This window comes from Vipera ursinii (assembly GCF_947247035.1).
Source record: "Vipera ursinii genome assembly, chromosome: 15".
Taxonomy (NCBI): Eukaryota; Metazoa; Chordata; class Lepidosauria; order Squamata; family Viperidae; genus Vipera; species Vipera ursinii.
Window position 1 is genome coordinate 2,114,099 of NC_139528.1, and position 24,478 is coordinate 2,138,576.

General features: G+C 50.3%; 2 protein-coding genes across 3 annotated transcripts in view; both read right to left on the reverse strand.

Moving 5' to 3' along the window:
- Positions 1-8,583, reverse strand: part of ZBTB7B (zinc finger and BTB domain containing 7B) — a 26,819-nt gene extending 18,236 nt beyond the window's left edge. Inside the window, exon 1 of one of the 2 annotated variants that reach the window (XM_083374506.1) lies at positions 8,472-8,583. Coding sequence is in view for 1 of the 2 variants with exons in the window: in XM_083374505.1 (XP_083230631.1) it covers positions 1,972-1,987 (16 nt within the window). In the remaining variant the exon portion in view is untranslated. Of the gene's footprint in view, positions 1-1,971; positions 2,169-8,471 lie in introns of those variants that run through there. The other variant, XM_083374505.1, reaches the window with a different exon arrangement.
- Positions 8,584-15,297: 6,714 nt separating this feature from the next.
- LOC310647338 (mothers against decapentaplegic homolog 6-like) lies at positions 15,298-22,610 on the reverse strand. Its single transcript, XM_083374513.1, has 4 exons — positions 22,263-22,610; positions 20,786-21,165; positions 19,346-19,438; positions 15,298-17,046 (listed from the first exon to the last, which is right to left on the reverse strand). Exons 2-4 carry the CDS (start codon positions 21,159-21,161, stop codon positions 16,508-16,510), a joined length of 1,008 nt encoding a protein of 335 aa, XP_083230639.1. The 5' UTR covers positions 21,162-21,165; positions 22,263-22,610; the 3' UTR covers positions 15,298-16,507.
- Positions 22,611-24,478: the final 1,868 nt, after the last annotated feature.

The window sequence follows — 24,478 nt, forward strand, 5'->3', positions numbered from 1 at the left end:
GGCACATCATTCCTGCAGTTTGGCACACTCCTGCCTGGTTTTACCCAGAAGGCCAGGCTGAACTTTTTATCCCCTGGGTCTTCGGCTAAAGACTGCCAAGGGTTGGCGAGGGGGATGAGAGACAGAGAAAGAGAGAGAGAGAGAGAGAGAGAGAGAGAGAAATGGATAGAAAATTATCCAGGGTGGGACCTCATCCCTCAGGGCAGCTGGGTGGGGTCGGTCGGCTGAGTGGGCGTGAATTGGGAGCAACAACACAACAGGTTGTGCTGTGTACGAGGGGAGTGTTTGTGCGCAAGCGTTAAGACACCAGAGAGAGGCTTGATGGCCTTCAAATCCAGGTCTCCCCATAGGTGTTGGCTTCCAGCTCCCATCGTCCCCAGCTAAGATGTTGCCAAAGGGTCCTTTAGCTGCACATCCTTATTCTCTTTTTTTTGGGGGGGGGCACCAATAGCCTAGATTGTATGGATGGATGGATGGATAGATATAGATTGAAGATAGATAGATAGATAGATAGATAGATAGATAGACAGACAATAGATAGATAGATAGATAGATAGATAGACAGACAGACAATAGATAGATAGATAGATAGATAGACAGACAGACAATAGATAGATAGATAGATAGACAGACAATAGATAGATAGACAGACAATAGATAGATAGATAGATAGATAGATAGATAGATAGACAGACAATAAATAGATAGATAGATAGATAGATAGATAGATAGATAGACAGACAATAGATAGATAGATAGATAGACAGACAATAGATAGATAGACAGACAGACAGACAATAGATAGATAGATAGATAGATAGATAGATAGATAGATAGATAGATAGACAGACAATAGATAGATAGATAGATAGATAGACAGACAATAGATAGATAGATAGATAGATAGACAGACAATAGATAGATAGACAGACAGACAGACAATAGATAGATAGATAGATAGACAGACAATAGATAGATAGATAGACAGACAATAGATAGATAGATAGATAGACAGACAGACAAAAGAGAGAGAGAGAGAGAGAGAGAGAGAGAGAGAGAGAGAGAGAGAGAGAGAGAGAGGGCATCAAACCAAGCTCTGAAACGATATGATCAAACCATAAACTTGATTGTTTCTGAGCATGCACAGAGTCCTTTTCTTGAATAGGGTCGGGATGAAAGGGCAGAAGGGAAACAGTGCTAATAAAACTGAACACCCCCCCACACACACACCAATTCACTTTTAAAGCACGCAGGCTGCCAACGAGTTTCTTTTCAAAATATCTAAAACATCTCTCAGCAAGTCTGCATCTCAATTTTATTTTTCCCACGCTTTTCTTTTTGCCTTTTCTAATGTTTTTAGTCTCTTTTGAAAAATCTAGAAATCCTCCTGCAAGCCCCCGTTGTAATATTGCTCCCTCGGCAGGGGGACTCTCAAAGGAAAGACACCCCCCTCCCCGTGTACAACACCCCGAAAAATCCTGCATTGAAATCCTGAGCTTTAAATTGTGTATAATTTAATCTTTTTAGGGATTTTGCTAGCCCAGCGTGGCACCTTCAGTAGGGAGGGAGGTTTGTGAGCGGCAGAGTGAGAAAAAGAAAGGAAAAAAAATGACATTTTTTTTTCCAGGCTGAAAAGCAACAGAAAAGTAACTTCTGTACTGAAACTCCAACTGAAGTTTTTTTTCCCCCTGGAAAAAAAAAATCCTATATTTTTTGGCTTAAAGATCTTAGTTCTGCATGCCAACCAACCAGGAAAAACTCTGCGCCCTCTTGGCTAATTTCCTCGCTCCGTCCCCTGGGCCCCGAATTCGAATTCACGTCCTTAAAGGAAGCAGGAAGGGGAAAGCTGGTTTTGGCAAGGCGGCTTCTGACGTTCAGAGCAGAATAAAGCATCTTTAAAGTCCGGGGAAGCTCGTGAGTTGTTGGGGGGGAACTTTTGCCACCCTCTAATAAGGGTGCCCCAGTGCTTACCCCATCCGGAGCCCATGGGGCTGGCGGAGAGAGTCTCCGTAAGAGAGTCGGCGGCCAGAGGGCCCCGGCAGCCCCGCCTGGCCTGCTTCTCTTTCCGACGCGTCACTGCTTTCTCTCTTCCCCTTCCCCAGAGGGGAACTCGGCTGCGTCGGGGAAGTTGCCTTTGCTGGGACCACCCCTTTCCTCTTGGGTGGGGGGTGGCCGCTTGCCCTGGGTCCCCTCCCTGCATGGGAAAAGGGGGAAGGAAGGAAGGAAGGAAGGAAGGAAGGAAGGAAGGAAGGAAGGAAGGAAGGAAGGAAGGAAGGAAGGAAGGAAGGAAGGAAAAGAAAATGAGAAAGGAGGAAGGAAGGATTAGAGGGGAAGGAAGGAAGGAAGAAGGAAGAGAGGATTAGAGGGGAAGGGGACAGGAAGGAAGGAAGGAAGGAAGGAAGGAAGGAAGGAAGGGTGAGAAAGGAGGGAGGATTACAGGGAAGGGGACAGGAAGGAAGAAAGGAAGAAGGGAGAAAGGAGGGAGGAAAAAGGAAGGGAGGTGAAGGGGAGGAAGGAAGGAAAGAAGGAAAGAAGGAAGGAAGGAGTGAATGGCTCCCTTCTCAATGCTAAAACAGCTGCCAGGCTCCTACCCCTGGCACCCAGGGCTGGGCCTAAACGGGCATGAACTCCGCTTCCCGCTCTGCTGAAGCAACTCCCCCCCTCCCCCGGGAATGGTGGTGCCAGGCCTCGGCCCTTCCCCTCCCCAGCCTCCCCCTTCAGTGCCCAGCATCTCCCCCAGCCCAGCGTTCACCTTCTTCCTTCTTGGCACTGCCAGCCGGCTGGCACCGTGCCCGGCTGTGCGCCTGGCCTCCCCGGAGGTTTGGCCTCCTGGTCAAAGGAGGCTCCGGTTTCAAGGCAGGAGGGGGGGAAGGGCCCGTGGGGGGGTGGGTTGCCATGGAGCGCCCGCCTGCTCTCCCCGCCCCCCCCCAGCCGGGAGGGGGGCCTCGCTGGCAAAGCGCTGGGTGGGGCCAAAGGATGATTTCGTGGCGGTTTCATCAGCCACCCCCCCCAGGAGGCATCGCTGCCTCCCAGCAGGCAGGGCAATTGTGTGACGGGGGGGGGGGGCTGTGCCGGCTGGCTGGCAGTGAGGCTGGCAAGCAGAATTGGGGGGGGGGCTTTGAACTACCCACCTCTCAATTTTGGGGGGGGGGTACACAAATCCTGGCTCCTTTCCGTGTCTTGCTAATAAAAAAAATTACCAAATTGACAATCTGAGACCCTTTCCTGGATAAATGGGTGGTGGGCTTCCAGCCTGGCCTCCCAACCCATGGATGCCACCTGGGAACCCCTCAGCCGAGGGACCCTTCGGGGACGGTGAGGCCAGCCAGTCCAGCTGAGCCCTTCAGCCTGTTCTGTATCAGCGAAAGGAGCCTGGGTTGGCCTGCAGCCCTATCCAGAACAAGCACCTCGGGTGGAAGGACTGGGCGGGTGGGGGACAGATAGATAGATAGATAGATAGATAGATAGATAGATAGATAGATAGATAGATAGATAGATAGATTGATAGATTGATAGATTGATAGATTGATAGATGATAGATAGATATAGATAGATAGACAGAAAAATAGATAAGTAGACAGATAGATATATAGAAGAGAGAGAGAGAGAGAAGATAGATGATAGAGATAGAAGATAGATAGAGAGATAGAAATAGATATATATAGAAGATGATAGATAGATAGATAGATAGATAGATAGATAGATAGATAGATAGATAGATAGATAGATAGATAGATAGATAGATAGGCAGGCAGGCAGGCAGGCAGGCAGGCAGGCAGACAGGCAGACAGATATATAGGAGAGAGAGAGAGAGAGAAAGAGAGAGAGAGAGAGAGAGAGAGAGAGAGATAGAGATCGGTGAATGGATAGAAGATAGCTAGATGATAGTCTTATTCGTAAAGTCTGTTCATTTTCCCAAGAGAACTTCCTTTACGCACATTATATATTGTCACAGCTTCACAAAAACAGTGTATATAGATTTGTGTGCTATTTCCCATATTTGGGTTTGGTTGTTTCCCCCTCCCCCCCATAGACCACTGAGAGCTAAAGAACTCTCTACACAGATGTTCTCAGATGACAACTGACGCCCACTGCCCCTTCCCCACTTGTCCCTTCTCCCCTGCAAAACCCCTCCCCTCCCCTCGGGGACCTTTTTAAGTACCTGAAGTCTGGGGTGGCGGCGGGGGGGGGGGGCAGGGGATAAAATAAAATAATAATAATAATAACAACAAAACCTGAAGCTGAAGCTTGTCTGGCACAGCAGGAATTCCAATGTCAATTTGAATTTTAAAATTAAAAAAAGGCAACTTCCAGACGAGGATGGAGGGGGAGAGAGACACACCGAGGATATTCCCCCGGTCTTGGGTTCAAATGGGTGCAGCACACGCCTCCCGCTTTGCCTTGAATGATAAGCCGGCAGCTTGCAAGCTATGCACAGCGGGGGGGGGGTGTGTTGCACGCATGCAGAAAAGTGTAAGCAGAAACAGCCGCCTTCAGCACTCTCTAGCTCCTTGCAAGCCGTCCCCCCCTTTCATTCGAACCCCCCCCTTTCTGAATTGCACATCAGGGACACCTGGGGACAATCAGCAGGTGCCATCTTAGCGACACGCCGCACTCACCTTTGCGCTACCCGGCTGGGAACAGAGAAGCCAGGTGTGCCAACGCGAGGCTCCTGGCCTTCCCCTTGTAGTCTGTGCAGGAGGGGAGGGCAGGGGAGACCTGGGGGGGGGCAGTGTCAGCCAGCCTTGGACGCCCCTGTGCGTGCTTGGATGGGGTACCACCAGGGGATTTTTCAGGGCTGTGGGTTAGAGCGGACAGTGCGGGGAGGGAACCAAACACACAAACATATCAAGGAGGACCCAGGTTGTTGGGGGCAACAGGCTGACTCTGTAGCCCGCTTAAAGAGGGCTGCAAAGCCCTGGGAAGCGGTATATAAGTCTACGGGCGATTGCTGTTTGTTAAGGGAGCTTGGCCCCGCTTTGCGACCTGGCTTGCCACCGTCGTTAAGCGAGTCGCTTCAGTTTTTCAGGCTCTCGAGCGGATCTGGAATTTCCCCCTAGAATGACTCGTGCTTGCCAAAAGGGGGATCACGTGACCCCCGAGGACGCCGCGACCGTCATAAATGTGAGTGAGTTGTTTGGATCCCGTGACCGTGGGGGAGGCTGCAGCGGTCGTTAAGTGTGAAAAATGGAGCACGTAAGTCGCTTTTTTTCACTGCCGTTGTGAGTCGGAATGGGTCACTACAAACTGCAAACGAAGTTTGATTGCTTCTCTCTCTCTCTCTTTTTTCTCTCTCTGCTTGCTCTCCTCCCTAGACTGTAAAACGACTTGACGCTTCTTCGTGTGCACCGTAATAGAATAACAGAGTGGGAAGGGACCTTGGAGGTCTTCTAGACCAACCCCGCTGCTCAAGCAGGAGACGCTGTACAATTCTGGACAAATGGCTATCCAGTCTCCAGTGATGGAGAAGGAAGGAAGGAAGGAAGGAAGGAAGGAAGGAAGGAAGGAAGGAAGGAAGGAAGGAAGGAAGGAAGGAAGGAAGGAAGGAAGGAAGGAAGGAAGGAAAGACAATAGCAGAATAACAGCATCACAGCATCACAGAGTTGGAAGGGACCCCAGAGGTCCTCAAGTCCAACCCCCCCTACACAAGGAGGAGACCCCTAACCCATTTCAGACATACAGCCTCTTCTTAAAAACCGCCCGGGGTTGGAGACAACAAGAAGCCAATCGCCGATCGAAAGCAATTAGCGGCTTGCCAAAGATTTCCCGAAACGGCCCAGCCAGTTCGGCGGGGAAGATGACCTCACGGAAACACACCCCTGCGAAGGAGGGCAGGGTAATCAGCGGGGCTGGGTGTGCCCCACGGGCCAGAGTCCAATCGAAAGCTTTGCCCGAGGAAAGTCACAAATCCTCGGGTCAGAAATCTGCCCATGGCGGGGAAGATTGAAAACTAGGCCTCCCCCAGCTTTGCCCTTCCAAAGGGCGCATCCAGCTTCCCCCCCCCCCCCGGAGTTATAGGTTAAAATAACAGCAACAACAACAACAACAATAATAATAATAATAATAATTAAAAAAAATACGCCTGCCGAATTAGAAGCCATTTCGTCTCTGCTTCTAAGAAGCAGATAAGGAGGGTGGCAAGGAGAAGAAGGGGGAAAAAAATCAGGTGCCCATTGGTACCCAAAAAGCCACAAAATTATCACAGCGGGACGATAACGCCCGCCAGACTCAGCGGGACGGTGAAAGAAAAAAAAAAAAGACAGATCTGGGGAGTTTTAGCTCTGCAACATGCTACCCCCCATTTTGTAATATTTTATTCTTATTCTTATTCTTAGGGATCATCGCACGGTCAGCCAGATGTTCAGACTGGATTTGACACTTTTGTTTACCTATCGAGTCCTTCTCAAGGACCTGTGATAGACAGATGTGGATGATGATGATGATGATTATATTTTATTTTTGCAAGAGGGTATCACCCAACGGGGCATCCTCTGGATTGCCAAGGGGGGGGGGTCGAGTTAGTGAAGGTAACCAGGTTTGGTGAGAAAGGGTTAGGGTTTAATAAACCAGGAAAGAGAGTAACAAGGCCAACTGGGTTACAACTTACAAGAGTTCGTTTAGTGAATCTTTGAAATGACAAAGGGGACTTAGGACTGTTTTTCAAAGTTACAACCGTTGTGGCCACGTCACATGATCAAAATTCAGACGCTGGGCAACTGACTCATACTTACAACGGTTGCATCGTCCCAAGGTCCCCTTTTACGACCTCCTGACCAACACAATCCAGGGGGGTAAAGCCACTTAAGGACCAGTGGAAGAATTTAACAACCACAGGGCAAGGTTGTCAAACGGGACCAAACTCACTTAAAAAACGCCTCGGTTAGCCACAGAAATTGGGGGTCATAAACTGAGGACTTGTCAGTCCTTGCTAAATGTCAACAGCCATGTCTGAATGACGTGACACTCATTCCAGCATGGAGCTCAACCTGGCACGTCGGGGTGGGGGGTGGGGTGTCTCCCTAACCCAGCCAACATCACCCCGAACAGCTCAGGACGAACAGATAAAATGAATTTTTTCTTGACTTTGCCAGGTTTCTAATTTGCAGGACGGGGCGGGCCGAATCGAAGGGAGGATAGTTGCTGACCCCAGTTAGCTTCTCACGATGACTCTGCTCTGGGTAGGAAAAAAAAAAAAGAGGACGGGAAGTTGCTTAAAGCTTTTTTTTTCCCCCTCTATGAATGCCATCTCCAGGTGGGTGGGAATACAAAAAGAGGGAAGGGATGGGCAAGATTTGAAGCCTTTATCTCCAGTCTGGTGGAGTTGGGCTAAGCGTTGTCAGAAAGCCTGCCGGGTGGGCGAACCCGGGTTTGGAATCCCGTGCGAACGCAGCCAGAGGAGAGGAACAGCTTTCTGACCCACTCAAGGGTGGCGAGACGGCCTTATCTACCTCCCCGTTCTGGAGACCATGTCAAACATGTTTTTTTTTCTGCCCCTCTGCCTTTGCACAATAGATCCAGCTTAAAAAGATATAACTGGGGAAAAAAATAATAATAATTATACCGACTCTTTCTCTGGTTTCACACAAAGCAGAGCCACAGCTCCAGGGCTTGGGATGAGCCCCACCGGGAGAAATTCCATTTGGATTTGCCTGTATCGAATACATTCAGAAGACTGCTTTCGCCGAAGAACAGAGTTGGCAGGGACCTTGGAGGTCTTCTAGTCCAGCCCTTTGCTGGACTAGACCCGATTCTTTAACTGACCACGGCTTGGGACGCTTGAGCCACAGATTGACCCTACTGGCTTGGCCTGCCAAGGTCTGTTGACTGGAGGGGGGGGTGTTGAGCTTGTGGGGAGAATGAGGACCCCCCCAAAGGGTCATAAAATATATGGGAAATTTAGCTGGTTTTGTTTCGATTTGTTTTTCCCCTCCCCCGGCTAGATTCTAGCTTTGCTCCCTGTTTTTGGGGGGGGAAGGGGGAGGAAGCGGGGGGGGGACAGGCTGGGTGAGGAAGAGGAAGGAGGAAGCTAATGGGAAGTGGGGAGAGAAGGGAAGGGGGATGAAGGGATATTTGGGAGGGGGGAGAGAAAAGACAGAAGAGGGAGGAATGGACAGGCCCCCCCACCCCCGGAGCCCCCACCCCTCCAGGCAAAAATCCGCTCAGACGACCAGGGAGATAAGAGTCAAAAGCCAGATGCAGAGACCCCTCCCCCCCTCCCCCAAATATCAAGAGAGACGAGTCGGGGAAGGGGCCAGGCGGAGCTGCCTGCCTTCCAGATGCGCCGGATCACCTCCCCCATCATCCGCAGCCGAAGGGAGAGGAGCGGAGCGGCTCCGGGTTGGGGAGAAGGCGGCGGCGGCGGCGCTGGAGGGAAAGGGTCGGGGCGGAAGAGCGGAGACCCCCGCCCCCGCCAGCCCAAAATTGGGGAGAAGGGCGACCCCCCTCCCCAAAGCGGGTGGGGAGACACTCACCCCCGGCTCGGCGGATGCTGCTAGGTCGGCTGGCGGTCGGTTCAAGCGGGTCGGGGGTCGAGAGAGAGGGTCGCGCTCCTTGCTGGCAGCGCTGGCCGGGCTCTTTCGCGGAGTGTCGGGCGCGATGCCTCCTCCTCCTCCTCCTCCTCCTCCTCTCCCCTCCCACCTCTCGCTCTTCCCCCTCCCGCTCACCTGTCCTCCTTGGCCACGCCCCCCTCCCCACTCACCTGTCCGCCCCCTCCAGCCCGGCCCCCGCGGCCGCAGGCGACCTCCCCAGGAAGGCAGGGAAGCCCAGCCTCCTTCTCTCCCCCCTCTCTCTCCCCCGTCCCCTCCCCACCTCCTCCCGGCTCCGCCCCCCCCCCTACCTGCCCTCCAGCGCCGCCGCCTCACCTGGCCGCCGAGCCGCCTGGCCAGGGATGCCTCGCCCGACTCGGCCGGCCGCCTCCGCCGCGCTCTCATTGGGCGGCGGGCAGTCTGGGCGGCTTCCCATTGGTGGGTTGCTCGTCTTTTCGGGACCCCCACCTTGAAATCTGCTTTGGGGAGGGGGGGGCTGAGAAAGAAGCGCTGATCTCCTGGTGGGGGGGGGGTTTCGCGGAGAAGCCGGCGCTGGGCGGCCAGGTCTTTGGGGAATCTCCTTTGGGGACCGGATTTGGCTTGGAAAGCCCCTTGCCCTCCCCGGCCGGGGTGGGGGAAGGGCGCTGGGGGGAGGGGGAGAGGGGGAGGGTCCCTTCAAAGGGAGGAGGGGCCGAATGACAGGCGACTGCGGAAGAGGATGTGCGAGTGGAAAAGATGACGGAGTCGGCCGGCGGTGGGGCCGAGAGGGGACTTCCCGCTGGGGAGGGGAGGGTGGGGTGGGGGGAGAGAGACGGGAGGGGGGATTTCCTCCCTCCCTCCCTCCCTCCCTCCCTCCTGGCTCCATGCAATCCTGCCTCCTTTCCCCCCTCCCCCACCTTTGGAAAGGGATCTTCCCCATGTCCAGCCTGCCCCTTAGATTCTGCTAGGAGGGGGGAGAGGGGAGGTGGTAGGGGGGGGGAGGTACTGAGCTTTAAAGGGGTCCGAAAGTCAGAAAAAGGTTTGACCCTTGGGGGGCTGTTCTCACAAGAAGCCTCAAACCTTAAATTAAATTAAAGCCTTAAATTAAGCCTTAAATTAAATTGAATTCAATAAATTAAACTCACACACACACACACACACACACACACACACACACTCCCCACTCCCCCCAGGAGCCCCACTTTGCTTAACTCAACTGGTTTCTGATGGATGGGAGGTTTTGAACACAGCCCTGGCCTCTAGGATCAGGCTCTGCGTAACCGTATAACCCCCACCACCTTCTAGCACTGAGGACGTTGCCTAGCTGGATCACGAGACGTCTGCGAGAAAACAACCCAGCTCAGAAGAGCACCGAGGACCCCACAATTCTCCCTCCTCCTCCTCCTCCTCCTCGCAAACCCCACTTCCTTCTAGCACTGAGGACGTTGCCTAGTTTGGTAACAAAACGCCTGCAAGAAAACAACCCAGCCCAGAGAGCCCCAAGCCCCCCCCCAACTTCAACCCCCCCCCTGCCGACAATCTCTTTAAAAATCAGCCCAAACAGGAGCATTTTCCAGGATCAGCTTTCTTAAACCGGGAAGTCTGAATGCTTAGTTGCAGAATCAAAGTTCGGGACCCCTCCCTCCCTCTCGGGGTCCCCGATAGCTGTGGGGCAGAATGCTTTCCTAGGTACACACACACACACACCCCGGGAAGGGCGGGTGAGGCTTTAAAAGGCGACAGGTTTGACTTAGAATTGTGGGGCCTAAGAAAAGCCGGGTTCCAGGATTCCTACGGTGGAGGGAGTCCAGCCCAAAGCGTAAAAAATTAACAGAATCACAGAGTTGGAAGGGGACCTTGGAGGTCATCTAGTCCAACCCCCTGCTCAGGCAGGGGGCCCCTAATCCCCTCTCAGACCAATGGCTGTCCAGCCTCTTCTTCAAAACCTCCAGGGATGGAGACCCTACAACGTCTGGTGGCAAGTAGTTCCACTGGTTGAATTGCGCTCCCTGTCAGGAAAGGGGAAACAATTCAAATCTCTCCATCCTGGCTGAGAAAGCTCTTTTCCTTTGCTCAAAACAAAACAAAGGGGGGAAAGAAAAAACTCCTCTGCGCTCTCTCAGGAACCTTGTTTTTCTTCTTGCCCAAGCCACGCCGAAATTTGTTTTTTAATTCCATTTATATCCCGCCCTTCTCCGAAGACTCAGGGCGGCTTACAAGCTTAGCAGTAGCCTTCATTCTATGTATATGCCTGCTTATTAGGGCTTTCACACACACCCCAAGCGGCATTATTACAAAGTCAGCTTAATTGCCCCCAACAATCTGGGTCCTCATTTTACCTACCTCGGAAGGATGGAAGGCTGAGTCAACCTGGAGCCTGGTGGGACTCGAACCTGCACTAATTGCAGGCAGCTGGGGTTACTTAAAGAGGCATTAGCCCACTGCTCCACCAAGGCAGAAATGCCTGCTATTTATCAACGTACGTGAAAATCGGGGGGGGGGGGGGGCGCTTTGGTTGACAGGAATCATTTTTTTAAAAAAAGGACAAATGTACTCATCAGTACTCCGCCATGTACTCATCAGTATTCAACTCGAGGGGATAACGTGCGTGTGCGCGTGTGTAGTTTTGATGCACTTTTTTTGTTCCCTGAAATGTTTCGATGGCGTTGTGTGTTTTCGACCTGTTTTTTTTCCTCTTTTCTTTTTTTGCTTTCTGTGGCATTTTTTTTTTTGCTTTGGAGTTTTGCGTTGCAACCTTGCCTGGAACAAAATAAAAAATTGGGGGTTGGGGGTTTTTTTGGGTTTTTTTTTAAGGAATGAGTTGCAACTGAAGGGTGCTTGGCTGGCAATTTCCAGGATTCAGTTGGGATCTTCTGCACCCGGTCCTGGCTGGGTGCAAAAAAAAAAAAGGGGGGGGGGTCTTGTTTAGTTTGGAAAGTGGGGGGGAGGGCGATTTGGAACCCAATCAAGAAGGAGGGGGAGGGAGGGGGGAGGGGAAGCTAGGCTACCAATTGCACATCATTGGGTGGGGCTCAGGTGAGACCAGGTGAGCAGAGAGCCGGGAAGAACACCGTGTTGCTCTCCCCACCTGCACCTGAACAGGTTGTGCCTGTGTGGCCCCACCCAGTCACCTGTGCAAGGGGGTGCAAGGAAGCTGGGTGTCAGCTTGTCCAGGCGTCACGTCGGGGGCAGTTCAGGCCACCCGGCTGGCATCAGGACGGTAGACGTACCCCTGCTCCCTTCCCCAAGTCCTCTTCTCTTGCCTGTGCATGGAGTCCTTGAGTTACGGCCACTTACGGATAGAGAGACAGACAGATTAGGATGGATGGATAGATAGAACAGAGAGAGATTAATATATATAGAGAGAAAAATAGATTAGGAGAGATAGATGACAGAGTAGTCAGATTAAGAGAGAGAGAGAGATGATAGAGCAGAGATAGAGATTAATATAGACAGAGATAGAAAGATAGATGAGATACAGATAGATAGATAGATAGATAGATAGATAGATAGATAGATAGATAGATAGATAGATAAAAAAAACACCACCTTATTAAAAACATGGGGAATGCTTTCCACACAGCCTGTTTGCAAACAAAGATTGAGACTTCCTTCTTCCTGAGGCAGGGAGTTCCAGAGACACAAGGAGCCTTGGCTAATAATTCCACACACACACACACACACACTTCCCAGATAAAAGCACCATGGTAGCAAAAAATAAGGGTGTTTTCTGGGGCTGATTTTATACCCCAGGCAGGTAGAATTTAAAGATTTAAGAAAGCCTTAAAATTACAAACCTGGGCTTGCTGACATTGTCAAGGCCACATTCTTCCTCCTCCCAACCAGGTGTTGCCCTCTTGGAGAAGGGCAGCTTCCTCCCCAAAAGGAAGCAAGCTTCTAGTCCTCATGAGCTGATTCCAACCTAGCAGAGTGTCATTTCAAACCCTAACTTACCAGGGGCAGGGGATAAAATAAAATAAAATAAAATAAATAAGACAAAATTATAATAAAATAAGACAAAAATAAAATAAAATAAAAATAAAATAATACAAAAAAATAATAAAATTAATACAAAAAATAATAAAGTAATAAAATAAATTAAATACAAAATATAATAAAGTAACAAAATAAAATAATAAATAAAACAAAACAAAAAACAAAATAAAATCCAGAACGGCAGCTGTGCTGCCCTTGCAACAGCTCAAACCAGCTAGCCCATCTTCGGCCACCGGAGGCGTGTCCTCACAAGCCCAGGGGAAAACCGGCTCGGCAGGGAGCGAATGCGAATCCTGCCAGGGCTGCAATCTCAGTCGAGAACAAAAGCCCGGGTTAGGAGTGGGCACGAAGCCACTCGCTTTGGCAAAAAGGACGGGAAACCGAGGGCTGGGTTGCGACGCTGTGGGGATCTGGAGGCGGAGGGCGGTTTTGGGGTGCCGTGTGGGAAGCCTGGCATGGCCCCGTCTGTGCCCCTCTTCCTTCCCCACCCGCTCTGAAGTGGTTGGCACAACAGGAACCCGCCCCAGCCAGCTACTCGACCCCCAGGCTGAGTGTTGCAGCGGAGGTGGGTTGAGTTGGCAGACACGGGAAGCCACAGGCGGGAGAGGGCGGGTTCCGAGCTGTCAATCACAAACCCCAGATGAAAGCTTTGGGGTGGTGTGTTTTTTCCCCCCTCCCTCTCTCTCTCTCTCTCTCTCCCCACAGCCCCACCTGGAATCCTGCAGGCTTTGGGCTAGCTAGATCCCAGCTGGAGGCAGATTCACACGAGATTGGCCCCGCTGATTACTCCATCCAGTTGGCAACGTCCCAGTTCCACGGGATGAGAGGCCACAAGGAGAGCCAGGAGAAGGATCTGTCCGTTGCAGGTGGCCCTCAATTTACAACAGTCCGTTTTGCTGACTGAAGTTACAACAGCATTGACAAAAGGGAACGACCGTTGCAGCGTCCCCCCCAGAGTCACCTGTTCGAAATTCGGAGGCTTGGCAACTGACTCATATTTATGACGGTCGCAGTGTCCCGGGGTCACGTGAATTACCCTCCCCCCCTCTTTTGTGACCTTCTGAAAAGCAAAATCAACGGGGAAGCCGGATTCATTAACGGCCGTATTTACTTACTTAGCTGCCATGATTCGCTTAGCAACGGTGGCAAGAGAGGTTGTAAAATGGGGCAAAACTGACAGAACAGCGGTCACGCTTAGCGTCAGAAATTTTGGGCACAATTGTGGTCGTACGTTGTTGGGTTACTTACAAAGCAGCCTGTGGCAAGGCCTGGCATTGATGTGACTGTGAATGGTGGTTACGTTGCAGGAATCCATGGTTTGTTGTTAACCGTGGCTGGTTTCATAAACTGCTCCTGGTTGGGCCTACACAACAGGGATTTACAATTGGAATGGGCATAAAAGGGGTGTACAAGGGGCAACAGGTGGATTTGTGCAACATGTTAAACACACACACACACACACACACACACACACACAGCCACAAAGAATCAACACAATTCCCACAAGTAATTTAACCTGGGTTACAAAAACCATCCTATTCCCAGCACTGGATATGTTGCACTCTAGAATATTGTGGGTTCACCCAAAGCTGTGATTTCCCCCCCTCAAAAACTAACCAGGATGAAAAGCAAGCCAATTGGATTGAATGCAGGACTGATTGCAGGAAAGTTTGAATTGATTTATGGAATGCAGGAAAGCTTGCAGATAAATTAATTAAATTTCCAAGCGACAGACTGGCTGTTCCTACCACTGCATCTATAGGTGTGTGTGTGTGAGGGTGGGTGGGAGCATAACCTGTTGGGTATCTGCCTGCCAAGTAACCCCTATGAAAAGCAAAAAGAGATTGACGGACAAATCAATTCAACGGAGAAATAAAAAGTTTTATTAGCAGCACAATGTGGCGAGCGCCCTCTGCTGGCAGGCCTGCAAACTCCAGGTTTTGTTGAATAAACATATTTATTTGTCTATTATTTAAAGGTATATTTATACTTGCCAAAGGGAGGAGGTGATTTAGCTTCTGCTGATCCTTGACCTCTACCCCCCTTAAACCCTCAAATGCAATGCATTTGGAATCTGAACACCGTTTGCACTATAGAGAATTGCACTTTGCCTATGCTCAGGAGCCTGCCCCTTAAAAATTCCTCACTTTTCTTGCCTTACAAACTTGCAAAGTGGGAAACTGATTCGGCCAAACAGGCAAGAGGAAAAATCCAGTCAGTGATCGCTCTGTACATGTTCAAGAGCGCTGGATAATTGTAAAACGATGGAACAGATTGCTGGATAAAAATATTGAACATTTACCCGAATAGACCTTTGTATCTGCGCATTTGAATTTAAGATTTTGAGTACAGTATTAAAAAAAAGTTACAACGGCACTAAAAAAAAACGACTTCCCATTTTTCACACTTAGGACCGCTGCAGCATAGTCTCGTGATCAAAATTCAGATGCTTGGCCACTGACTCATATTTCTGACGGTTACAGCAGCATCCCGGGGTTGTCACGTGATCCCTTTTGGGATCTTCTGACTAGCAAGGTCAACGGATTCATTTAATAACCATCTTCCTAACTTTCAGTTGCAGTGATTCATTTAACGACCATGGCAACGAAGGTGGTAAAATGGGGCAAAATGCACTTAAGAACTGTCTCGCTTAGCGACATAAAATTTGAACTCCATTGTGGTTGTAAGTCGAGGATTCCCTGTACAGTGTGTGTGTGTGTGTGTGTGTATAAACACTTTTGACTCGCACTGATTTTACTCTGTTTTTCCTTTCACAATAACCACAAAAATCATTCAGTTATTTTTTTTAAAGCAATTTAATCTCAGAGATAATGCCAAAAGGGAAAAATAACAGTCCCATTCTTTTTTCCCCTGGCATCTTTATCACAGTCCAAACTCCAAAATTACTCAAACCACAAAGCAACGTACGCTCTCTTTACCCACAACCTGAACGTTATGACTATTATTATTATTTCCCCCCCCCAACCTTTTTGCAACGAACGGGGGGGGGGAGGCAATTTCTAGCCATTTTCCAACCTGTCTCACCTTTCCTAACATCATTCATCTTCTTCTTTCCCACCCCCCACTCCCCTCTTTCCATTTTCAATATTCAACTCCAGAAGGAAGAAGAACGGGCGGAGTCTAAAATCAAGCTGCTTGCTAAGACTGTGAAGCTCAGGAACGCCGGATGGTGGAGTCAGAGAAAACGGGATGGAAAGAAAGAAAGAAAGAAAGAAAGAAAGAAAGAAAGAAAGAAAGAAAGAAAGAAAGAAAGAAAAAAAGAAAGAAAGAAAGAAAGAAAGAAAGAAAGAAAGAAAGAAAGAAAGAAAGAAAGAAAGAAAGAAAGAAAGAAGGGTGGATGAAAGAAAGGAAGGAAGGGAGGAAGGAAGACGATAGATATAATAGAAAGATATAGAAACTGCAATGCTCCGAGGGCCGAGGTAATCTTTGTGGGATGTTTCTCTTCTTTTAATTGCAGAAAAGAAAGAAAGAAAGAAGAACGGATGGAAAAAAATGGACGCTAAACGAATAGAGAGAGATTTCTGTGCTCTGCTCCAGGGGTTTCCCACGGTGGCAACTTTAAGACTTTTCTGGACTTCAACTCCCAGAATTCCTCCCTGGCTAAGGAATTCTGGGAGTTGAAGTCCACCAATCTTAAAGTTGAAGGTTGGAGACTCCAGCTCTGCTCCATCCTTGCGTTACAACTTTGCAGAGACTTCTCGCTCCCCCACCCCAAAATAAAATAAAAAGTAGGGTCTCCCGCTTGGTAAGTGCATCTGTTTTGCCTGCTGGGGGCTATTTTCCCGAGGGTACGAGCAGTCCTCGACTTACGACTTGTTTCGTTTAGCGACCGTTTGAAATGACAACAGTGCTTTAAAAAAGGACTTGGGCTGCTTGCACTTACGACCCTTCCGGCTCTACTCTATTCCAAATTCTGAATTTGGGCGCGGCGCGTTCCCACAACCCCTGTTCTGTTGTTTTGTGGGTTTTTTTTCCTTCCAGCTGCTTCAACTCGGGGCGTTCAGCAGCACTTCGAGCCAACACGGGCAAGAGGTAATGAACCGGCGGGTGTAACTGGGACCCCAACCTTTAGCAAAGCTGATCCGGACCGTGTGCTGGTCGTGGGGACCCTCGCTGGCGCCCGGGCGCCTGGCGGCCAGCTGCGTGGCCCGCTCGTAATCAAACACCTTGACGGAGTAACCAGGGAGGATTTTGTGTACCGGAGGGGCCGAGCCGCCCACGGGCCCCAGAGTGGGGGAAGAGACAAAGAGGGGGTGCTCGCTGCGGTTGTAAGCCCAGACCCCGCCAGCTTCCTGGCTGAGTAACAAACCACGACCGATCTTCGCCTGGGTCCTCCGGACGGCCTGGCTGTGGCTCCGGGAGGCCAACTGGCCCAGGCAGAGCCCGTTGCCCTGGAGCAGGCTGGAGAAAACGCAGACGTGGTCTTCGTGGACGGGGTAGAGCCTCCCCACCCGTAGGCGATACTCCCAGTAGGCCAGTTTGCACCAGTAGCCGTCTTTCAGGGAGCAGCGGGAGAGGGTGGTGTCTGCGGGAGAGAAGGGGACAACCGTGGTTAGAGCCGGTCCTGGACTTGCCAGAGTTTGTTTAGTGGCTGTTTGAAGTAACACTGGAAAAAGTGGCTTAGGACCATTTTTTACTCTATCTATCTATCTATCTATCTATCTATCTATCTATCTATCTATCTATCTATCATCTATCTATCTATCTATCTATCTATCTATCTATCTATCTATCTATCTATCTATCATCTATCTATCTATCTAATCTATCTATCCATCATATACATCTATCCATCCATTATCTATCTATCTATTTATCTATCTATCTATCTATCTATCTATCTATCTATCTATCTATCTATCCATCCATATCTATACCTATATATCTATATCTATCTATCCATCTAATCTATCCATCTCTCCTATCTATCTATCATCTATCTATCTATCTATCTATCTATCTATCTATCTATCTATCTATCTATCTATCTATCTATCTATCTATCTATCTATCTATCCATCTATCCATCTCATCTATCTATCTATCTATCTATCTATCTATCTATCTATCTATCTATCTATCTATCTATCTATCTATCTATCTATCTATCTATCTATCTATCTATCTATCTATAATCTATCATATCTGGACAATACATGTAGTCTTCATTTAGTGACTGTTCAAAGTTGTGATGGAGCACCCACAACTTCTGCAGGCAACCCTATTCCACGGGTTAATTGTTCTCACTGTCAGGAAATTCCTCCTTAGTTCCAGGTTGCTTCTTTCCTTGATTGGTTTCCATCCGTTGCTTCTTCTCCTGCCTTCAGGTGCCTTGGAGGATAGGTGGACCCCCCCTCTTCTTTGGGGCAGCCCCTCAAATACTGGAAGACTGCCATCACGTCCCCCCAAGTCCTTCTCTTCATTAAACGAGACATCCCCAATTCCTGCAAGCGTTCTCCTTTGTGTGTTTTAGCCTCCCGTCCCCCGATCCTCTTGGTTGCTCTTCTCTGCACTCTTTCCAAAGTCTCAACATCTTTTTTTTTTTTAATATCGTGGCGACCAAAACTGGACGCAGTAGTGACCGTCCCTGGGGAGAGGCGGCCTCAAGACCTGCGGCGGAGCTTCGGGGCGGCCCGTAGGCGTGGGACTGTCTTGGGGCGCCCTGCCTTCGGCTGGAAGAGGGAAACAGACCAGGCGCCCAGGTTGCTTGGAAGTAGCTGGCTGGCCGGATGCCAGCGGTCAACCCCGCTTTGCGCGTCAAGAGACTGTTAGCGTCTCGCTCTCCCCGGCGGCCACTTCCTCTTGCTAGAAATAAACATCGTCCCTCTGTCTGTGAGAAGGAATGAGGAAGGCCGTCTCTAACGTGGACTTCCTGGTTCCTTTCCCTCTCCAGGACAATCCACAAAACGTGGCACGCCCAGACAAACAAAACCTTTCCTCTATTTCTCTCTCTCTCTCTCTCTCTGTGCCCCCCCCCGCCCGTGGTTTGCATCTCTGAAGGATGCATTTTTCCCTGGCGGGAGTCGGGTGGGGGTGGGTGGGGGAGAAGAGGAAGGTGTGCCTTTGGAAATTACCGAAATAAAATTCGGCAAAACATTTTTTTTTGGGGGGGGGATGCCATCTAACGGCCTGTTGAAATGACAGAATAACAAAGTTGGGAAGGGAACTTAGAGGTCATCTAGTCCAACCCCCTGCTCAGGCAGGAAACCCTATTATACCATTTCAGGCCAATGGCTGTCCAGCTCTCTTCTTAAAAACATCCAGTGTTGGAGCATTCACCGCTTCTGGTGGCAGGTGGTTCCACGGGTGAATTGTTCTCACTGTGAGGAAGTTTCTCCTTAGTTCCAGGTTGCTTCTCTCCTTGACTAGTTTCCCTCTGTTGCTTCTCGTCCGGCCTTCGGGCGCTTTTGGAGGACAGGTGCCCCCACTTTTCTTTGGGGCAGCCCCTCAAATTTTGAAACACCGCTATCGTGTCCGTCCCCCCCCGGTCCTTCTTTTCATTAACCTAGACTAGACTAGCCATCCCCAATTCCTGCCGCCGTTCTTCTTCGTACGTCTTAGCTTCCAGCCCCCCCCAATCCTCTTCGTTGCTCTTCTCTGCACTCTTTCCAGAATCCGAATGCCTTTTTTTATAACCTGGTGACCAAAATGAGGGACCCCAGCAAGTGGGGAAAGTTACAATTAATTGCATCTATTTGATCTGGGTAAGAACTGAGGCCAGTCACCCCAGCACCCTTTGCGTGTTAGCTGCAACTTAAACAACCCCACGGCGCGCACACGCACACACACACACAGCACAAAGACCTGCTTTATGTCCTACCTACCTTGCCATTCTCTGCGGTTGTTCTCTAAAATGTTGCTGCCCTTCAGGGGTGCAGCAAAAGGCGAGAGCTTGCAATACGGCGGAGGGGGGGTGTCTGTGAAAGGGACAGATGAAGAAAGCCCGTGAGCAGCTCTGACGCGTAGGTGGTCCTCGGCTTACAGCCACAACCGAGCCCCAGATTTCTGTTGCTAAGCGAGACGGTTATTGTCAGCTTGGCCCCATTTTATGACCTTGCCTTGCTACGGTCCTTAAATGAATCGCTGCAGTGGTCACGTTAAGCACATTGGTGCTTAAGTAGCTTTGCCAGTCGGAAGGTCACAAAAGGGGATGGCGTGGCTCCCCCCACCCCCACCCCAAAACGCTGCGACCGTCATTAGTATGAGTCAGTTGCCCAGCATCTGAATTTTTTTCACGTGACCCTGGGGATGCCACAACGGTCGTAAGTATGAAAAAGGGTCATAAGTCAGATAGATAGATAGATAGATAGATAGATAGATAGATAGATAGATAGATAGATAGATAGATGGATAGAAGGAGGAAGGAAGGAAGGAAGGAAGGAAGGAAGGAAGGAAGGAAGGAAGGAAGGAAGGAAGGAAGGAAGGAAGGAAGGAAGGAAGGAAGGAAAGCAAAGGGTGGGATAGATGGATGGATGAATGGATAGAGGAGATGGATGGATGGATGGATGGATGGATGGATGGATGGATGGATGGATAGAAGGAAGGAAGGAAGGAAGGAAAGCAAAGGGGGGGATGGATGGATGAATGGATAGAGGAGATGGATGAATGGATGGATGGACAGATAGATAGATAGACAGATAGATAGATAGATAGATAGATAGATAGACAGACAGACAGACAGACAGACAGACAGACACATACATACATACATACATACATACATACATACATACATACATAGATGATAGAGAGAGAGAGACAGACCCAGAGATGATAAATAAATGATAGGTGATATTTTGGTAGAGAAATGGAGGGATAGAAAGAAAGACAGACAGACAGATAATTGATGATAAATAAGGGAGATAGATAGATAGATAGATAGATAGATAGATAGATAGATAGATAGATAGAGACAGACCAGATGGATGGATGGATGGATAGATAAGATAGATTAGATAGATAGATAGATAGAGATGTAGATATAGATATATTTGCTGATGCTTTACTTAAACTAAATTTCTATATCAGTGATTACATGACCTCTATAGGTGCCGTACACTCAATAAATAAAAATCTAACCACCAACTGCCCAATTCCCACGGGCTTTGCTTAACAAGGGCTCCCTAGGCCCAACTCACACACCTTGGGCTTACTAACAACACCTGCCCGGCTGGTTTCCTCCCACACCCTCCGTGGGACACCTCACCGCATCTTTCCAGTGACCCCTCCCCACCTCCCCTCTCCTCGCCCCCCCCCTTACCCACCGGGTGCAGCAAGCCGGCTGAGATGGTGAGGGTTGCAGCAGTGGACAGCCCCCTCGGCCCCGGTGCTCTTGCAGAAACACAGCCGTTTCAGCTCCTGCGGCTGGTGGAGGTCCGGCCAGCGGTACAGGCGGCAGAGCAGCAGCGATGCCGACGGGCCCAGCTTGATGCCGCGTGGCTCAAGCCAAACGCAGCCGGACTCTCCGGCACCCTGGTTCTCTACCGCTTGCAGGAGCAGTTCCAATTCCTTGTCTTTCAGCTTCTTGAAGAGTGCGTGGGCCACCGGCTTCAGGGCCCCGTGGTTGTCATCCAGGCTGGGGGTCACACAGCGCAATCTCCAGAGCCGTTGCACCAAATTGGCTCTTCGGGACCGGAACATGAGTCTGGGGGTGGGGGGTGGGGGGTGGGAGGGAGAACACAAATAGCCGGGAATCCAATATTTTATTCTGATAAAAGCGGTTGGCAGGCATTATTGCGATTATTCAATTACTAACTGCTTTATAAAGCCTTAGGAAAGGCCACAAACCTGGAATCCTGCATCCAGTTTTGGTCCCTCACATTACAAACAAAAAGATGATGAGACTTTGGGGGTGGGAGGGGAAGTGCAGAGAAGAGCAACTAAGATGATCAGGGGACCGGAGGCTAAAACACGTAAGGAACGGTTGCTGGAATTGGGAATTGTCTAGTAGTTCAGTGCTTTTTGGTAAGAAAAAAGGTGCCAGAACTCACATCTTGTTAATCTTTTATTTTTTAAAAAAATTACATATTCAGTTCTTAGCAGGAGCGGTGGTTGAGAAGTAATTAGTTTTTTTAAAAAAAAAAATTTTAAATTTGGAGTCAGACTTTTACTCGGAACGCCAACCTGATCATTGTTGACTTTATTCTTCTATTATTTTACTTCTGCTCTCTTCCGAGTAAACAACAGCCTTGCGAGGTAGGCCAATACCAGCACAACTTCAGTTTTGGACACGCAGTGAGGAACCAAGTCCCTGATACTGGATTCAGATCCTTCTGGATGGCTCTCCAATTTCTCTTCCCTCTCTCTCGGTATAAGTAACCACACTGGAGGCCTCTACCCTGAAGCGGGGTGGGGTGGGGTGGGAAGCTCTGAATCCCAACAGAGGGGGGGGGTTGGTCTAGATGTCCTCTAAAGCTCCCTCCCTTTTCCGCCCAGCCTATCTCGCAGGGTTGTTGTTCTCACCCGTTGAGGGGAAAAAGCCTAGGAGGAAACGTTGAACCCACCGCCTTCTCCTTCCAGGAGGAAAGGCAAAATGAAAAGAAAGCCAAGAATAAACACGAGTGTGGGGTTTCAAACACCCGTAACTCCTTCTCTTCGGACCAGAGTTGGTTTTGGCACTAACCTGTGCAAAAGAGCGATTAGGAAGGAGCTGTCACGGCTCCAAATCTTAAACCGCCCCCCCCTTTGCAAAGTTAAGAGCTGCCTAGGTTTGAGCGCCCCCTCCCCAAAGGATTCACTCACTGCGTAAGAGGGGGAGGGCTGAGGCGTCCCCTGGATGCTGCCACTCGGCTGGAGAACGGGAGACCCAGAGGTTTCCTGCCCCGATCCTTTTATTTGCTGGTGTTCCCACCTCCTCCTCCTCCGGCCCTGCCTCTGGGGGAGGGAGAGGAAATGGGGAGGGGGCTGGAGTAACCTCGGTTTGCCTGGGGGAGATCTCGGTTACTCAGGCAGCGTTGGGGTGCAGCGATCAAACCCTGAGGCCGATTCAGGGCTTGGCACCCCCCCAAAAAAGGGAAGTAGCACAGGGCATTTTTCTCCCCGCTTTGGCCAGACTTGCCAAACCGGCCCCCAATTCTTTGGTTCGAGGGGGTGGGGTAGTTAGCAGGGGGCCTGCTGGGGGGGGGGGCAAGGCTGGGGTCTCCTTCCTTTTGCAGCCCAGCTCTGACGTTGCCATCTCCTGGTGCTGGGTTCAAGTCCAGCCGTGCTTGACTGAGCTGAGTAGTCAGGGCTGAATACGCTGGATGGAAGGAGCCCCCCCCCGTCCTGGATTTGCACCAACAAACAAGCTGGGTTCGGCTCCCCTGAAACTTGCTCCACCCACCCGACCCACCCACCCTTAATTCTGGGGCACACAAATCCAGTTAGCCGTCTTGCCCCGGTGTGTTTCTGTGCGGCCATTCAGGGGTTGTGTGAGTGCAATTGCACAGAGTCGGTATCGAAGGGGTAAATTTTAGGGCAGGGATGGGGTCTTTGGATTCCAGTTGCTGACCCCTTTTTTTGGAAATCTGTCTGATCTTCCAAAGAACAAGCAAGCAGGGTCTGTGCTTCTGGGCTGATGGCAAGCCAGGTTCTTCTCCTTATCCTGGTTTGTTCTCACTTGCCCCTTTGACCTCCCCCCCCCAGGGAGGGGAAGAATCAAAGCCCCCAGCCCTAAAGAGGCATCCCGTCTCTTCTTATTACAGAAATGGATAATAAGGGGGCACGGGCCAGCGCTTCCACACCTTTCCATCTTTCCTAGCTCTCTTTGATCCCAGGAATCATTCTGCCAGCAAAGCCAGGTTTCTAGTTCTCAAGGTCCCGCCCCCCCTTCCTGTTTTTGACCCAGGTAGAACCAAAAAGTCCTGGGGGGGGGGGAACACACAACACCTGCCGCAGTTTCCCCTTTTCTGCAAGGAGGCAGGAATCCCACCGAGTTTGCCAGGTTTTTTTTTTAATTTCATTTATATCCCGCCCTTCTCCGAAGACTCAGGGCGGCTTACAAGCTTAGCAGTAGCCTTCATTCTATGTATATGCCTGCTTATTAGGGCTTTCACACACACCCCAAGAGGCATTATTACAAAGTCAGCTTAATTGCCCCCAACAATCTGGGTCCTCATTTTACCTACCTGGGAAGGATGGAAGGCTGAGGCAACCTTGAGCCTGGTGGGACTCGAACCTGCACTAATTTTATTTTATTTTATTTTATTTTATTTTAATTCCATTTATATCCCGCCCTTCTCCGAAGACTCAGGGCGGCTTACAAGCTTAGCAGTAGCCTTCATTCTATGTATATTTTATTTATTTTAATTCCATTTATATCCCGCCCTTCTCCGAAGACTCAGGGCGGCTTACAAGCTTAGCAGTAGCCTTCCTTCTATGTCTATGCCTGCTTGTCAGGGCTTTCACACACACACACCCCAAGCGGCATTTTTACAAAGTCAGCTTAATTGCCCCCAACAATCTGGGTTCCCCCTCTCCTACCCTAAACGTGGGGTCTTCTAGTGGGGTCTCTGCTGCCCAAGGGTAGGAGGGTGGGGTTGCTTGCAAAAGTTCAGGAAGGCTGTCCCTTTAAGCAGCCAGGGCGTCCGCTCCGCCGCTGCGACCCGCGCTATCTTCTTGGCTTCCTCTTCCAACTTCCCCAAGAGAGAGATAGGAGAGATTGCGCTGGCGCCGCGCTACTCGCCATCCCAGGACCCAGCCAGCGGAGCTTGGCGCCAACAAGGCAAGGTGGGGGGGTGGGGGGGTGGATTTCGCCTTAGCTTCCCCCCCCCTCCCAGCCAGATCAGCGCCCTCCTCCCTCAATTGCCAAAGGGAATTGCCCTTCCCCTCCGTGCGCAATTGCGCCCAGGCTCTCCAAAACGCACGGAGTGTCACCCACCCAGCTCTGCTCTGAGCCCCCGCCCGGAGAAAGCTGGCTCTTGGGGGGGGGGGGGGGTGGGCAGGAGGAGAGGGAAGTGGGGAGGGACTCCCCAGCCTGG

What these genes read in the sequence shown, in the direction of transcription:
- LOC310647338 (XM_083374513.1), bottom strand. Translation starts at nt 21,161, where the DNA reads ATGTTCCGGTCCCGAAGAGCCAATTTGGTGCAACGGCTCTGGAGATTG. An exon ending in CAGCCGGCTTGCTGCACCCG is followed by an intron (nt 19,439 to 20,785) that starts GTGGGTAAGGGG and finishes TCCCTTTCACAG; the next exon opens with ACACCCCCCCTCCGCCGTAT. An exon ending in CAACCGCAGAGAATGGCAAG is followed by an intron (nt 17,047 to 19,345) that starts GTAGGTAGGACA and finishes TCTCTCCCGCAG; the next exon opens with ACACCACCCTCTCCCGCTGC.